This window comes from Scyliorhinus torazame, chromosome 2 (genome assembly GCF_047496885.1).
Source record: "Scyliorhinus torazame isolate Kashiwa2021f chromosome 2, sScyTor2.1, whole genome shotgun sequence".
NCBI classification, from domain to species: domain Eukaryota; kingdom Metazoa; phylum Chordata; class Chondrichthyes; order Carcharhiniformes; family Scyliorhinidae; genus Scyliorhinus; species Scyliorhinus torazame.
Window position 1 is genome coordinate 278,566,316 of NC_092708.1, and position 16,299 is coordinate 278,582,614.

At 49.6% G+C, this 16,299-nt stretch overlaps 1 protein-coding gene across 2 annotated transcripts in view; it reads left to right on the top strand.

Moving 5' to 3' along the window:
- LOC140398981 (G2/M phase-specific E3 ubiquitin-protein ligase-like) overlaps positions 1-16,299 on the top strand; it is a 449,971-nt gene that overhangs the window by 172,660 nt on the left and 261,012 nt on the right. For both annotated transcript variants that reach the window (XM_072488016.1, XM_072488009.1), the window contains one exon: positions 8,205-8,370. In XM_072488016.1, coding sequence (XP_072344117.1) covers positions 8,205-8,370 — 166 coding nt within the window. The remainder of the gene's footprint in view (positions 1-8,204; positions 8,371-16,299) is intronic.

Below are 16,299 nucleotides of genomic sequence, written 5' to 3' on the forward strand. Positions count from 1 at the left end.
ATGCCAGTGTCCCATGAAAAGGAACCCCTCTTTCCTACACCACTCTTTCAGCCACGTGTTAAGTTGCCTTATTCTTGCCTCCCTATGCCAATTTGCACGTGGCTCGGGCAGTAATCCGGAGATTATGATCCTTGAGGATCTGTTTTTTAATTTGAATCCTAGCTCTTTATAATCACTAAACAGGTCCTCTGTTCTAGACTTGCCTATGTTGTTGGTACTGACATGGACCACAACAACTGGATCCTCCCCCTCCCTCTCCAGTATCCTTTCAAGCCGGTCAGAGATGTCCCGTACCCTAGCACCGGGCAGGCAACATACCATGCGGGACTCTTTATCCTGCTCACAAAGGATACTATCTATCCCCCTGATAATAGAATCCCCTACAACTACAACTTGCCTATTTATTCCCTCCCCTTGAATGGCCTGCTGCACCATGGTGCCTTGGTCAGCTGACTCATCCTTCCTGCAGCCCTGTTCGCCATCCACACAGGGAGCAAGTGCCTCATATCTGTTGGACAGGGTCAAGGGCTGAGGCTCCTGAGTTCCTGACTGCTGGTTCCCCTTTACCTGCCTGACTTGCAGTCACACTATGCTGTCCCTGGCCGCTGGCAGGATTTAGAACATAGAACATAGAACGATACAGCGCAGTACAGGCCCTTCGGCCCACGATGTTGCACCAAAACAATAGCCATCTAACCTACACTATGCCATTATCATCCATATGTGTATCCAATAAACTTTTAAATGCCCTCAATGTTGGCGAGTTCACTACTGTTGCAGGTCGCGCATTCCACGGCCTCACTACTCTTTGCGTAAAGAACCTACCTCTGACCTCTGTCCTATATCTATTACCCCTCAGTTTAAAGCTATGTCCCCTCGTGCCAGCCATTTCCATCCGCGGGAGAAGGCTCTCACTGTTCACCCTATCTAACCCCCTGATCATTTTGTATGCCTCTATTAAGTCTCCTCTTAACTTTCTTCTCTCCAACGAAAACAACCTCAAGTCCATCAGCCTTTCCTCATAAGATTTTCCCTCCATACCAGGCAACATCCTGGTAAATCTCCTCTGCACCCGCTCCAAAGCCTCCACGTCCTTCCTATAATGCGGTGACCAGAACTGTACGCAATACTCCAAATGCGGCCGTACCAGAGTTTTGTACAGCTGCAACATGACCTCCTGACTCCGGAACTCAATCCCTCTACCAATAAAGGCCAACACTCCATAGGCCTTCTTCACAACCCTATCAACCTGGGTGGCAACTTTCAGGGATCTATGTACATGGACACCTCGATCCCTCTGCTCATCCACACTTCCAAGAACTTTACCATTAGCCAAATATTCTGCATTCCTGTTATTCCTTCCAAAGTGAATCACCTCACACTTCTCTACATTAAACTCCATTTGCCACCTCTCAGCCCAGCTCTGCAGCTTATCTATATCCCTCTGTAACCTGCTACATCCTTCCACACTGTCGACAACACCACCGACATTAGTATCGTCAGCAAATTTACTCACCCACCCTTCTGCGCCTTCCTCTAGGTCATTGATAAAAATGACAAACAGCAACGGCCCCAGAACAGATCCTTGTGGTACTCCACTTGTAACTGAACTCCATTCTGAACATTTCCCATCAACCACCACCCTCTGTCTTCTTTCAGCTAGCCAATTTCTGATCCACATCTCTAAATCACCCTCAATCCCCAGCCTCCGTATTTTCTGCAATAGCCTACCGTGGGGAACCTTATCAAACGCTTTACTGAAATCCATATACAGCACATCAACTGCTCTACCCTCGTCTACCTGTTCAGTCACCTTCTCAAAGAACTCGATAAGGTTTGTGAGGCGTGACCTACCCTTCACAAAGCCATGCTGACTATCCCTGATCATATTATTCCTATCTAGATGATTATAAATCTTGTCCCTTATAATCCCCTCCAAGACTTTACTCACTACAGACGTGAGGCTCACCGGTCTATAGTTGCCGGGGTTGTCTCTGCTCCCCTTTTTGAACAAAGGGACCACATTTGCTATCCTCCAGTCCTCTGGCACTATTCCTGTAGCCAATGATGACATAAAAATCAAAGCCAAAGGTCCAGCAATCTCTTCCCTGGCCTCCCAGAGAATCCTAGGATAAATCCCATCAGGCCCCAGGGAATTATCTATTTTCAGCCTGTCCAGAATTGCCAACACCTCTTCCCTACGTACCTCAATGCCATCTATTCTAATAGCCTGGGTCTCAGCATTCTCCTGCACAACATTATCTTTTTCCTGAGTGAATAATGACGAAAAATATTCATTTAGCATCTCTCCTATCTCTTCAGACTCCACACACAACTTCCCATCCCTGTCCTTGACTGGTCCTGCTCTTTCCCTAGTCATTCGCTTATTCCTGACATCTCTATAGAAAGCTTTTGGGTTTTCCTTGATCCCACCTGCCAAATACTTCTCATGTCCCCTCCTTGCTCTTCTTAGCTCTCTCTTTAGATCCTTCCTCGCTACCTTGTAACTATCCATCGCCCCAACTGAAACTTCGCACCTCATCTTCACATAGGCCTCCTTCTTCCTCTTAACAAGAGATTCCACTTCTTTGGTAAACCACGGTTCCCTCGCTCTACGCCTTCCTCCCTGCCTGACCGGTACATACTTATCAAGAACACACAGTAGCTGATCCTTGAACAAGCTCCACTTATCCAGTGTGCCCAACACTTGCAGCCTACTTCTCCACCTTATCCCCCCCAAGTCACGTCTAATGGCATCATAATTGCCCTTCCCCCAGCTATAACTCTTGCCCTGCGGTGTATACTTATCCCTTTCCATCATTAACTTAAATGTCACCGAATTGTGGTCACTGTCCCCAAAGTGCTCTCCTACCTCCAAATCCAACACCTGGCCTGGTTCATTACCCAAAACCAAATCCAACGTGACCTCGCCTCTTGTTGGCCTGTCAACATATTGTGTCAGGAAACCCTCCTGCACACACTGTACAAAAAACGACCCATCTAATGTCCTCGAACTATATCTTTTCCAGTCAATATTTGGAAAGTTAAAGTCTCCCATAATAACTACCCTGTTACTTTCGCTCTTATCCAGGATCATCCTCGCCGTCCTTTCCTCTACATCCCTAGAACTATTAGGAGGCCTATAGAAAACTCCCAACAGGGTGACCTCTCCTTTCCTGTTTTTAACCTCAGCCCATACTACCTCGGAAGATGAGTCCCCATCTAGCATCCTCTCCGCCACCGTAATACTGCTCTTGACTAGCAGCGCCACACCTCCCCCTCTTTTGCCTCCTTCTCTGAGCTTACTAAAACACCTAAACCCCGGAACCTGCAACATCCATTCCTGCCCCTGCTCTATCCATGTCTCCGAAATGGCCACAACATCGAAGTCCCAGGTACCAACCCATGCTGCCAGTTCCCCTACCTTATTTCGTATACTCCTGGCATTGAAGTAGACACACTTCAAACCACCTACCTGAACACTGGCCCCCTCCTGCGACGTCAAATCTGTGCTCCTGACCTCTATACTCTCATTCTCCCTTACCCTAAAACTACAATCCAGGTTCCCATGCCCCTGCTGCATTAGTTTAAACCCCCCCCCAAAGAGCACGAACAAATCTCCCCCCCAGGATATTTGTGCCCCTCAGGTTCAGATGTCGACCATCCTGTCTGTAGAGGTCCCACCTTCCCCAGAAAGAGCCCCAGTTATCCAGAAATCTGAATCCCTCCCGCCTGCACCATCCCTGTAGCCACGTGTTTAATTGCTCTCTCTCCCTATTCCTCATCTCACTATCACGTGGCACGGGCAACAACCCAGAGATAACAACTCTGTTTGTTCTAGTTCTGAGCTTCCATCCTAGCTCCCTGAAAGCCTGCCTGACATCCCTATCCCCTTTCCTACCTATGTCGTTAGTGCCTATGTGGACCACGAGTTGGGGCTGCTCCCCCTCCCCCTTAAGGACCCGGAAAACATGATCCGAGACATCACGTACCCTCGCACCTGGGAGGCAACATACCAAACGTGAGTCTCTCGCTCCCACAAAATCTCCTATCTGTGCCCCTGACTGTCGAGTCCCCAATTACTAATGCTCGGCTCCTCTCCCCCCTTCCCTTCTGAGCAACAGGGACAGACTCCGTGCCAGAGGCCCGTACCCCATGGCTTACCCCTGGTCTGTCGTCCCTCCCACAAGTATCCAAAGCGGTATACTTGTTTCTCAGGGGAACGACCGCAGGGGATCCCTGCACTGACTGCTTCTTCCCCGTCCCTCTTACAGTTACCCATCTATCTCCAATCTCTGGTGTAACTAATTCCCTAAAGCTGCTATCTATGACCCCCTCTGCCTCCCGAATGATCCGAAGTTCTTCCAACTCCAGTAAACAGAGTAAACTACTTACTCTGACAGGTGTGACTGCCTCCTGAAACACAGTGTCCAGGTAAGTCTCCCCCTCCCGGATGTGCCTCAGTGTTTGAAGCTCAGACTCCAGCTCATCAACTCTGAGCCGGAGCTCTTCGAGCAGCCAACACTTAGTGCAGATGTGGTCGCTGCAGCTCGTAATGGGATCTGCCAGCTCCCACATCAAGCAGCTCAAGCACATCACCTGACCAGCCATCACTAATTAATTAATTAATTAGTTTAATTTAAGTTTGAGTTTAGCTGTGTTTTTTTCTTAATTTGGGGCAGATTTGCTATCAACCACTCAGATCACAGCTTCCCTCTGACGTCACTTTTGGAAAAATAACTGGAAAACAGGAAGTTACCGTTAGGTTTTTATACTCACAGAGACTGTTCCTCCTCCTCCGAACGGCTCCCGAAATTAGGCCCGAAGAAAGAGAGAGAACACACAGTCGGGGGAAAAAGCACCTTCTCCCACTCTTCACCGAATTACCTCACTGCACCAAATTACCAAATTCTCACTTTGTCTGTGTCTCACTTACTCAGGCTGTGTCTCCTTGCCCTGCGCAACGCTTCCTGCTCCTATTCTCCATGTTTCGCGGTTTGAAACGGTGAGAGAAGAGCCTTGTAATTTACGGTTTGAATAGTTGAGAATAGAGTTAGCAGCTTCATGACTTGAAACGTGAGGTGCCGGCAGCTTCACGGTTTGAAACGCCGAGAACAGATCCGCTTCATGGCTTGAAATGGCAAGAGGAGAGCAGGAAGCTCTGCAGATTGAAACAGCGAGAACAGATCCGGCAGCTTCAAAATTTGAAGAGGTGAGCTGGGAGCTTCACAGTTTAAAGGGGCAGCATCTTCATGGATTGAAATGGCAAGGGGAGAGCCAGGAGCTTTGCGATTGAACGGCGAGATCCGAGCCGGTAGATTCGTTGTTTGAAACGGCGAGAACCGCTTCACAGTTTGAAACAGTGAGGGGAGAGCCGCTGAAATTTCACGATGAAGCAACGAAAGGGAAACCGACAGCTTTGTGGTTTGAAACGGCGAGTGGATATCCGGGAGCTTCACCATTTGAAACGGCTAGAGGGAAAACTGGTAGCTCTGCGATTTGAAAGGGCAAGAACAGATCCGGCAGCTTCGCAGTTTGAAACTGCGGAAGAAGAGCTGTAGGTTCTGCAGTTTGAAAGGGCGAGAGGAAATCCGAAGGCTCTGCAGAAATGGGGAGGGGAGAGCAAGGCGGAGAGAGTACCACCTTGATTTTGGCAAAAAAAAGTGATCAATGACACCAAGTCATAAATGATTGGCTGATAAGTGTTGGTGTTTAAGAGCTGAATCCAAACAACTGGGACTTTTAAGAAATGAAAAATATTAACCATTAGTAACCTGCGACGGGTGAGTAGATGGTCAGATTTTTATTCTTCAGTCATTTTCCAAGGTGTTACTTGTGTGTTCAAAGTGTTATGGTTGCATCATTATTAGTCCGGTTTATTTATCAGTGGAAATGGTATTACATTGGTGAAGCTTTACTCGTTTTAATAGCAGTAGTAAAACCATCTGCAATAACAAGAACATAGAATTTACATAGAAGGAGGCCATTTGGCCCATCGAGTCTTCACCGGCTCTTGGAAAGAGCACCCTACTTAGGCCCACTTCGCCACCCCAGTAGCCCCACCTAACTTTTTTTTGGACACTGAGGGCAATTTATCATGGTCAATTCACCTAACCTGTACATTTTTGGACTGTGGGAGGAAACCAGAGCACCTGCAGGAAACCCAAGCCGTGCAGACACTGGGAGAAAATGAAATGAACGTGCAGACTCCGCACAGACAGTGACCCAAGCCATGAATTGAACTTGGGTCCCTGGTGCTGTGAAGCAACAATGCTACCCACTGTGCTACTGTGGCACCATACACTGAGCTCTGTGATTTTACCAGGCTTTTATGTTGATTCACTCATAACTTTATGGCTTTTATTTTAAAATTGCTTTGCTATCAACACCACATCCCTAGTTTCTAGAAAAGTCGGCAGCACGGTGGCACAGTGGTTAGCGCCTGGGACCTGGATTCAATTCCGGCTTCAGATGTCTATGGTTTTCCTCCGGTTTCCTCCCACAGTCCAAAGATAGAACATAGAACATAGAAAAATACTGCGCACGATGTTGCACCGAAACAAAAAGCCATCTAACCTACACTATACCATTATCATCCATATGTTTATCCAATAAACTTTTAAATGCCCTCTATGTTGGCGAGTTCACTACTGTAGCAGGTAGGGCATTCCACGGCCTCACTACTCTTTGCGTAAAGAACCTACCTCTGACCTCTGTCCTATATCTATTACCCCTCAGTTTAAAGCTATGTCCCCTCGTGCCAGCCATTTCCATCCGCGGGAGAAGGCTCTCACTGTCCACCCTATCCAACCCCCTGATCATTTTGTATACCTCTATTAAGTCTCCTCTTAACCTTCTTCTCTCCAACGAAAACAACCTCAAGTCCATCAGCCTTTCCTCATAAGATTTTCCCTCCATACCAGGCAACATCCTGGTAAATCTCCTCTGCACCCGCTCCAAAGCCTCCACGTCCTTCCTATAATGCGGTGACCCGAACTGTACGCAATACCCCCAAATGCGGCCGTACCAGAGTTCTGTACAGCTGCAATATGACCTCCTGACTCCGGAACTCAATCCCTCTACCAATAAAGGCCAACACTCCATCGGCCTTCTTCACCCACCCTATCAACCTGGGTGGCAACTTTCAGGGATCTATGTACATGGACACCTAGATCCCTCTGCTCATCCACACTTCCAAGAACTTTACCATTAGCCAAATATTCCGCATTCCTGTTATTCCTTCCAAAGTGAATCACCTCACACTTCTCTACATTAAACTCCATTTGCCACCTCTCAGCCCAGCTCTGCAGCTTATCTATATCCCTCTGTAACCTGCTACTTCCTTCCACACTATCGACAACACCACCGACTTTAGTATCGTCTGCAAATTTACTCACCCACCCTTCTGCGCCTTCCTCTAGGTCATTGATAAAAATAACAAACAGCAACGGCCCCAGAACAGATCCTTGTGGTACTCCACTTGTAACTGAACTCCATTCTGAACATTTCCCATCAACCACCACCCTCTGTCTTCTTTCAGCTAGCCAATTTCTGATCCACATCTCTAAATCACCCTCAATCCCAGCCTCCGTATTTTCTGCAATAGCCTACCGTGGGGAACCTTATCAAACGCTTTGCTGAAATCCATATACACCACATCAACTGCTCTACCCTCGTCTACCTGTTCAGTCACCTTCTCAAAGAACTCAATAAGGTTTGTGAGGCATGACCTACCCTTCACAAAGCCATGCTGACTATCCCTGATCATATTATTCCTATCTAGATGATTATAAACCTTGTCTCTTATAATCCCCTCCAAGACTTTACCCACTGCAGACGTGAGGCTCACCGGTCTATAGTTGCCGGGGTTGTCTCTGCTCCCCTTTTTGAACAAAGGGACCACATTTACTATCCTCCAGTCCTCTGGCACTATTCCTGTAGCCAACGATGACATAAAAAGATGTGCAAGTTAGGTGGATTGGCCATGCTAAATTGTCCCTTGGTGTCCAGGAATCAGTAGGTTAGGATAAAGGATTATAGAAATGGGACATGGGTGGAGTACTGTTTCAGAGGGTCGGTCCAGACTTAATGGGCCGAATGGCCTCCTTCTGCCTATAGGGATTCTATGAGTCTATGAAATTGCTGAATCACTTTGCAAACTTCATAAATTATCTTAATGGTGTTCCTATTTTTTAACCTTCCAGATCTTACTGTTGGGAGCACAGACCTGTGCAAAAGATACCATCTATATGGTCAGGTAGTTCTTACACATGTGCTGTCTGTTTAGAATCCATTGACCCACTTCCATCATATGACATTTTGAAGAGCCCTTGCTGTAAAAACACTTGGTTTCACAGACAGTGTGTGCAGGTGAGTGAACAGTAAAATATTAATTATATACATTGTTGGGGATAAAGTTCAGTAGTGTGGTCTCTGCTTCAAAAATAATTTCAATACACCTGCACTTTTGAAATTATAGTTGGTAGTCTTCAGTATGAAATGGGAACGCTTTTTGGACCTAGTAATTACTTAAATTCTACAGAGTTGGGACTTCCGGTTGCGGTGATGACCAGCTAAGCCGCATGTTTCGGCGGCTCCAGCTCGAACGGACCTTCGGGCTCTTTTAAGAGCCCCAACGGGGAATTTTTTCGGGACAAAACCCGGTGTGGGGTGAGACAACAGGGAGTCCCCCCCCCCCCCCCCAGCGAAAAAGAAAAATATCGGCGGTGGTGGCCAGATCTCGAAGAATCCTCGAGGGCAGTGGCAGAAGGAAGAAAGGAGCAAGATGGCGATGGAGGGAGCCCAGGTGACCTGGGGACCGGACCAGGATAAATTTTTAAGACGGTGTGTGGAGCTGCTAAAAAAGGAGGTGCTGGCCCCGATGTTACAAGCAACTGAGGGGCTTAAGGAGACACAAAAGACCCAGGAGATAGAGCTCCGTGTGGTGGAGCAGAAGGTGACTGACAACGAGGACGAGATCCTGGGCCTGGCGGTCAAAATGCAGACGCACGAGGCGCTCCATAAGAAGCGCATCGAAAGGATTGAAGTCCTAGAAAACAGATCACGGAGAAAGAACCTCCGGATCCTGGGTCTCCCCGAGGGAGTGGAAGGAGCTGACGGCGGGGCTTACGTGAGTACGATGCTACGCTCGCTAATGGGAGCTGAGGCCCCCTCGGGCCCCTTGAAAGTGGAAGGGGCCCATCGGGTCCCTGCGAGGAGACCAAAGGCGGGAGAACCATCTAGGGCGATGATTGTGCGATTTCACCGCTTCAATGATAGAGAGGCGGTTCTGAGATGGGCCAAGAAGGTACGGAGTAGTAGATGGGAGAATGCGGTGGTACGAGTGTATCAGGATTGGAGTGCGGAGGTGGTGAGCTTCAATCAAGCCAAGGAGGCGCTGCACAAGAAGAAAGTGAAGTTCGGGATGTTGCAGCCGGCGCGACTGTGGGTCACGCACCAGGAGAGGCATTACTACTTCAAAACGGCGGAAGAAGCATGGACCTTCATTAAAAACGAGAAACTGGATCAGAACTGAGCGACTGATGTTGGAGGGGAAACGACAATGCTGATGTATATAGAAATGTAAATTGGGGAGGGGGGGATATTGAGAAAAGTGGGCGCCGGTGGGGGGGAAGAAGAGACTCGGGTGGGGGATGGGGAATGGGAGTGGGGCGGCAGAGGGAGCTGCGCCACGAGGGGCGGGACGGCTCTAGAGAACACTAGGTTTCTTTTTCTTGTTCCCGCCTCAGAAAGATGATGGCGGGAAGATAGGCGCAAGGTGGATGGGAGTTCCTCACATGGGGGGGGGGGGGTGGTCAGGGCGAGAGCGGGAGAAGCCGGGGTCAGTTGAAGTCAGCTGACTTTCGGAAGCAATATGGGGGGAGTAACCATGCTAGATGGGGGTCTAGCAGGGAGGAGGAGGAGGGGGGGGGGGGGAGATAACTGGGTTGCTGCTGCGGAGATCGAGAAGGAACTGGTAAAAGAAAAGGTGGTCGGGGCGGGAATGCGCCGCCTGGGGGACGAGTGGGTGCGCGGAACCGGGAAGTGGGACTGGCCTAGAGAGGGTGATGGCTAGTCGACAGAGGAGGGGGGCGGGCAGCCCCCCAGTCCGGCTGATCACGTGGAACGCGAGAGGCCTAAATGGGCTGATTAAGGGAATGGAGGTCGTGTTGGTTAATGTATATGCCCCGAATTGGGATGATGCAGGATTTATGAAGCGGATGCTGGGACGTATCCCGGACCTGGAGGTAGGAAACCTGATAATGGGGGGGGGACTTCAACACCGTGCTGGACCCAGAGTTAGATAGATCTAGATCTAGGACCGGAAGAAGGCCGGCAGCGGCCAAGGTGCTTAAGGGGTTTATGGACCAAATGGGGGAGTGGATCCGTGGAGATTTGCTAGGCCACTGGCCAAAGAGTTCTCCTTTTTCTCCCATGGCCATAAGGTATACTCCCGGATAGATTTCTTTGTTTTGGGTAGGTCACTGATTTCGAGGGTGGAAGGAACTGAGTACTCAGCCATAGCTGTTTCAGATCATGCCCCACACTGGGTGGACCTGGAACTAGGAGAGGAGAGGGAGCAGTGTCCACTCTGGCGACTGGATATGGCGGATGAGGGAGTCTGCGGAAGGGTGCGGGGATGTATCGAAAGATACCTGGAGGCCAACGACGACGGGGAGGTCCGAGTAGGAGTAGTATGGGAAGCACTAAAAGCGGTGGTCAGGGGAGAGTTGATCTCCAGCAGGGCTCACAAGGGGAAAACGGAGGCCAAAGAAAGGGAAAGACTACTGGGAGAGATTTTGAGGGTAGATAAAAAATATGCGGCGGTCCCGGATGAAGGGCTACACAGGGAGAGGCGACGACTCCAGACGGAGTTCGATCTGCTCACCACAGGGAGGGCAGAGGCACAGTGGAGGAAGGCACAGGGGATGAGATATGAATATGGGGAAAAGGTTGTTGGCCCACCAGCTGCGAAAGGGGACAGTGGCGAAGGAGATAGGGGAAGTTAGGGATGAAACGGGAGCCACAGTGCGGAGAGCAGGGAAGATAAACGAGGTGTTTAAGACCTTTTACGAGAGGCTATATAGGTCCCAACCCCCGGAGGGAAAAGAGGGGATGCAGCAGTTTCTGGACCAACTAAGGTTCCCGAAGGTGGAGGAGCAGGAGGTGGCAGGCCTGGCGGCGCCAATTGGGGTGGACGAGGTGATCAAAGGGCTGGGGAACATGCAGGCAGGGAAGGCCCCGGGACCAGATGGGTTCCCGGTGGAATTCTATAGAAAATATGCGGACTTGTTGGCCCCGCTGCTGGTAAGAACCTTTAACGAGGCCAGAGAAGGGAGGACCCTACCCCCGACAATGTCGGAGGCGACGATATCACTAATCTTGAGGCGAGATAAAGATCCGCGGCAGTGCGGGTCCTATAGGCCTATCTCATTGCTAAATGTGGACGCCAAGTTGCTGGCAAAGGTGCTGGCGACGAGGTTGGAGGATTGTGTCCCGGGGGTGGTGCACGAAGACCAGACAGGGTTCGTAAAGGGGAGACAATTGAATGTCAACGTGCGACGGCTATTAGGGGTGATAATGATGCCCCCAGCAGAGGGGGAGGCAGAGATCGTGGCGGTAATGGATGCAGAGAAGGCATTTGATCGGGTGGAGTGGGAGTATCTATGGGAGGTGCTGAGGAGGTTCGGGTTCGGGGAGGGGTTTGTCAGCTGGGTTAAACTCCTCTATGGGGCCCCAACAGCAAGTGTGGTCACAAATCGGCAAAGGTCGGAGTATTTTCGACTACACGGGAACAAGACGGGGATGCCCGCTGTCCCCATTACTGTTCGCGCTGGCAATTGAACCACTGGCCATAGCGCTGAGAGTCTCCAGAAAATCGAGAGGGGTGGTTAGAGGGGGAGAGGAACACCGAGTATCACTCTATGCGGATGACCTACTGCTGTATGTGACGGATCCAGTGGGGGGGGGTGTGACAGAGGTCATGCAGATATTGAGGGAGTTTGGAGATTTCTCGGGTTATAGGCTTAACATGGGAAAGAGTGAGCTTTTTGTGATACACCCTGGGGACCAGAGTAGAGGGATAGATGACCTACCGCTAAGGAGAGTGGAAAGAAACTTCCGATACCTGGGGATTCAGATAGCCAGGAGCTGGGGAACCTTACACAGACTCAATCTGACACGGCTGGTGGAACAAATGGAAGAGGATTTCAAAAGGTGGGACATGCAGCCGCTGTCACTGGCGGGCAGAGTGCAGGCAATTAAGATGATGGTCCTCCCGAGGTTCCTATTTGTGTTCCAATGTCTCCCTATACTGATCACTAAGGCCTTCTTTAAAAAAAAAATAGATTGGAGCATCATGAGCTTCATGTGGGCAGGGAAGGCCCCGAGGGTAAGGAGGGGGTTCCTACAACATAGCAGAGACAGAGGGGGACTGGCGTTGCCGAATTTGGGCGACTACTATTGGGCCGCCAACGTGGCGATGATTCGTAAATGGATGATAGAGGGAGAGGGAGCGGCGTGGAAAAGGTTGGAGATGAAGTCCTGCAAAGGGACGAGCTTGAAGGCGCTGGTGAGGGCACCATTACCGCTCTCCCCAAAAAGGTTTACCACTAACCCAGTGGTGGCGGCAACATTAAGTATCTGAGGGCAATGGAGGTGACAGAGGGGTGTGCTGGGAGCCTCGGTGTGGTCCCCGATCAGGAACAACCATAGGTTTGCCCCAGGGAGGCTGGACGGAGGATTCCAGAGCTGGTACCGGGCAGGAATCAGGAGAGTGGGAGACTTATTTATAGATGGGACGTTTGCGAGTTTGGGAGTACTTGAGGAAAAGTATGAGCTGCCCCTGGGAAATACCTTTAGGTATATGCAGGTGAGCGCGTTCACGAGACAACTGGTGAGGGAATTTCCGCTGCTCCCGACACAGGGGATCCAGGACAGGGTGCTTTCGGGGGTGTGGGTCGGGGAGGGCAAAGTGTCCGAGATATACCGGGAGATGAGAGACGAGGGGGAGGAGCTCGTGGACGAACTGAAGGGAAAATGGGAAGAAGAGCTCGGGGAGGAGATTGAGGAGGGTTTGTGGGCGGATGCCCTAAGCAGGGTAAATTCCTCTTCCTCGTGTGCCAGGCTTAGCCTGATCCAATTTAAGGTGCTGCATAGAGCACACACAACGGGAGCAAGGTTGAGCAGGTTCTTCGGAGTGGAGGACAAATGTGGGAGGTGCGGGGGAAGCCCGGCGAACCACACACACATGTTTTGGTCATGTCTGGCACTGGAGGGGAGTGACGGGAGTGATCGCGAAGGTGGTGAAGGTCCGGGTCAAGCCAGGCTGGGGGTTAGCTATATTTGGAGGAGCGGATGAGCCGGGAGTGCAGGAGGCGAAAGAGGCCGATGTTGTGCCTTTGCGTCCCTAGTAGCCCGGCGTAGGATTTTACTCATGTGGAAGGAAGCGAAACCCCCCCTGGCCTGGAGACCTGGATAAACGATATGGCGGGGTTCATAAAACTGGAGCGGATGAAGTTTGCGCTGAGAGGATCGGCTCAAGGGTTCACCAGGCGGTGGCAACCGTTCCTCGACTATCTAGCGGAACGGTAGGGGGAAGATAGATAGCCAGCAGCAGCAGCCCGGGGGGGGAGGGTGGGGAGGGTAAATTGTTTGTGTTCTAGATGGGGAGAGGGGGTGGGGGGAGCATTACTTTGTGTTATTTGGTTAGTTTACTATATTATTTAAACAATGTTATATAGCAGGTATCATGCTACAAATATTCTTCTAAACGTTTGGCTGTTTCATATTATCTTTAGAGTCGATAGTTTTGCAGCACAGCAAGAGGTCCTTCAGTCCATCGTGTCTGCGCCTATCTATTCTAATCTTTTTCCAGCACTTGACCCTAGCTTTTATGCTCTGATGTTTCAAGTGTTTATCTAAATGTTTCTTAACTGTTGTGAGAGTTCCTGCGTGTGCCACTCTTTCAGGCAGTGAGGTCCAGATTCCGACCACCTTCTGGGTCAAATCCCTGCTAAATCTAAAGCCCCCTGGTTAGTGACGTTCCACGAATTAAATGTTTCAGGCGGGATAGAGGGGGATGTAAAAGGGGTGGAGGATTTGCGCTACTGGTTAGGGAGAATATCACCGCTGTATTATGGGAGGACACCTCAGAGGGCAGCGAGGCTATATGGGTAGAGATCAGGAATAAGAAGGGTGCAGTCACAATGTTGGGGTTTACGACAGGCCTCGCAACAGCCAGCGGGGGATAGAGGAGCAGATAGGTACACAGATTTTGGAAACTAGTAAAAACAACTGGGTTTTTGGGATGGGTGATTTCAACTTCCCCAATATTGACTGGGACTCACTTAGTGCTAGGGGCTTAGACAGGGCAGAGTTTGTAAGGAGCATTCAGGAGGGCTTCTTAAAACAATATGTAGACAGTCCAACTAGGGAAGGGACTGTACTGGACCTGGTATTGGGGAATGAGCCCGACCAGGTGGTAGAAGTTTCAGTCGGGGAGCATTTCGGGAACAGTGACCGCAATTCAGTAAGTTTTAAAGTTCTGCTGGACAAGGATAAGGGTGTATGTGCTAAATTGGGGGAAGGCTAATTACAACAATATTAGGCAGGAACTGAAGAACCTAGATTGGGGCGGATGTTTGAGGATAAATCAACATCTGACATGTGGGAGGCATTCAAAGGTCAGTTGAAAGGAATTCAGGACCGGCGTGTTCCTGTGCGGAAGAAGGATAAATACGGCAAATTTCGGGAACCTTGGATAACGAGAGATATTGCAGGCCTTGTCAAAAAGAAAAAGGAGGCATTTGTCCGTGCCAGAAGGCTGGTAACAGACAAAGCCTGTGTGGAATATAAGGAAAGTAGGAAGGAACTTAAGCAAGGAGTCAGGAGGGCTAGAAGGGGGTCACGAAAAGTCATTGGCAAATAGGGTTAAAGAAAATCCCAAGGCTTTTTACACAAACATAAAAAGCAAGAGGGTAGCCAGGGAAAGGGTTGGCCCACTGAAAGATAGGCAAGGGAATCTGTGCGTGGAGCCAGAGGAAATGGGCGAGGTATTAAATGAATACTTTGCATCAGTATTCACCAAAGAGAAGGAATTGGTGGATGTTGAGTCTGGCGAAGAGTGTGTAGATAGCCTGGGTCACATTGAGATCCAAAAAGATGAGGTGTTGGGCGTCTTGAAAAATATTAAGGTAGATAAGTCCCCAGGGCCTGATGGGATCTACCCCAGAATACTGTAGGAGGCTAGAGAGAAATTGCTGAGGCCTTGACAGAAATCCTTGGATCCTCACTGTCTTCAGGTGATGTCCCGGAGTACTGGAGAATAGCCAATGTTGTTCCTTTGTTTAAGAAGGGTAGCAAGGATAATTGAGGGAATTACAGGCCGGTGAGCGTAACGTCAGTGGTAGGGAAATTACTGGAGAGAATTCTTCGAAACAGGATCTACTCCCATTTGGAAACAAATGGACGTATTAGTGAGAGGCAGCATGGTTTCGTGAAGGGGAGGTCGTGTCTCACTAACTTGATAGAGTTTTTCGAAGAGGTCACAAAGATGATTGATGCAGGTAGGCCAGTGGATGTTGTCTATATGGACTTCAGTAAGGCCTTTGACAAGGTCCCTCATGGTAGACTGGGACAAAAGGTGAAGTCACACGGGATCAGGGGTGAGCTGGCAAGGTGGATACAGAACTGGCTATGTCATAGAAGGCAGAGTAGCAGCAATGGAAGGGTGCTTTTCTAATTGGAGGGCTGTGACTAGTGGTGTTCCGCAGGGATCAGTGCTGGGACCTTTGCTGTTTGTAGTCTATAAATGATTTGGAGGAAACTGTAACTGGTCTGATTAGTAAGTTTGCAGACGACACAAAGGTTGGTGGAATTGCGGATAGCGATGCGGACTGTCAGAGGATACAGCAGGATTTAGATTGTTTGGAGACTTGGGCGGAGAGATGGCAGATGGAGTTTAATCCGGACAAATGTGAGGTAATACATTTTGGAAGGTCTAATGCAGGTCGGGAATATACAGTGAATGGTAGAACCCTCAAGAGTATTGAAAGTCAGAGAGATCTAGGTGTACAGGTCCACAAGTCACTGAAAGGGGCAACGCAGGTGGAGAAGGTAGTCAAGAAGGCATACGGCATGCTTGCCTTCATTGGCCGGGGCATTGAGTATAAGAATTGGCAAGTCATGTTGCAGCTGTATAGAACCTTAGTTAGGCCACACTTGGAGTATAGTGTTCAATTCTGGTCGCCACACTACCAGAAGGATGTGGAGGCTTTAGAGAGGGTGCAGAAGGGATTT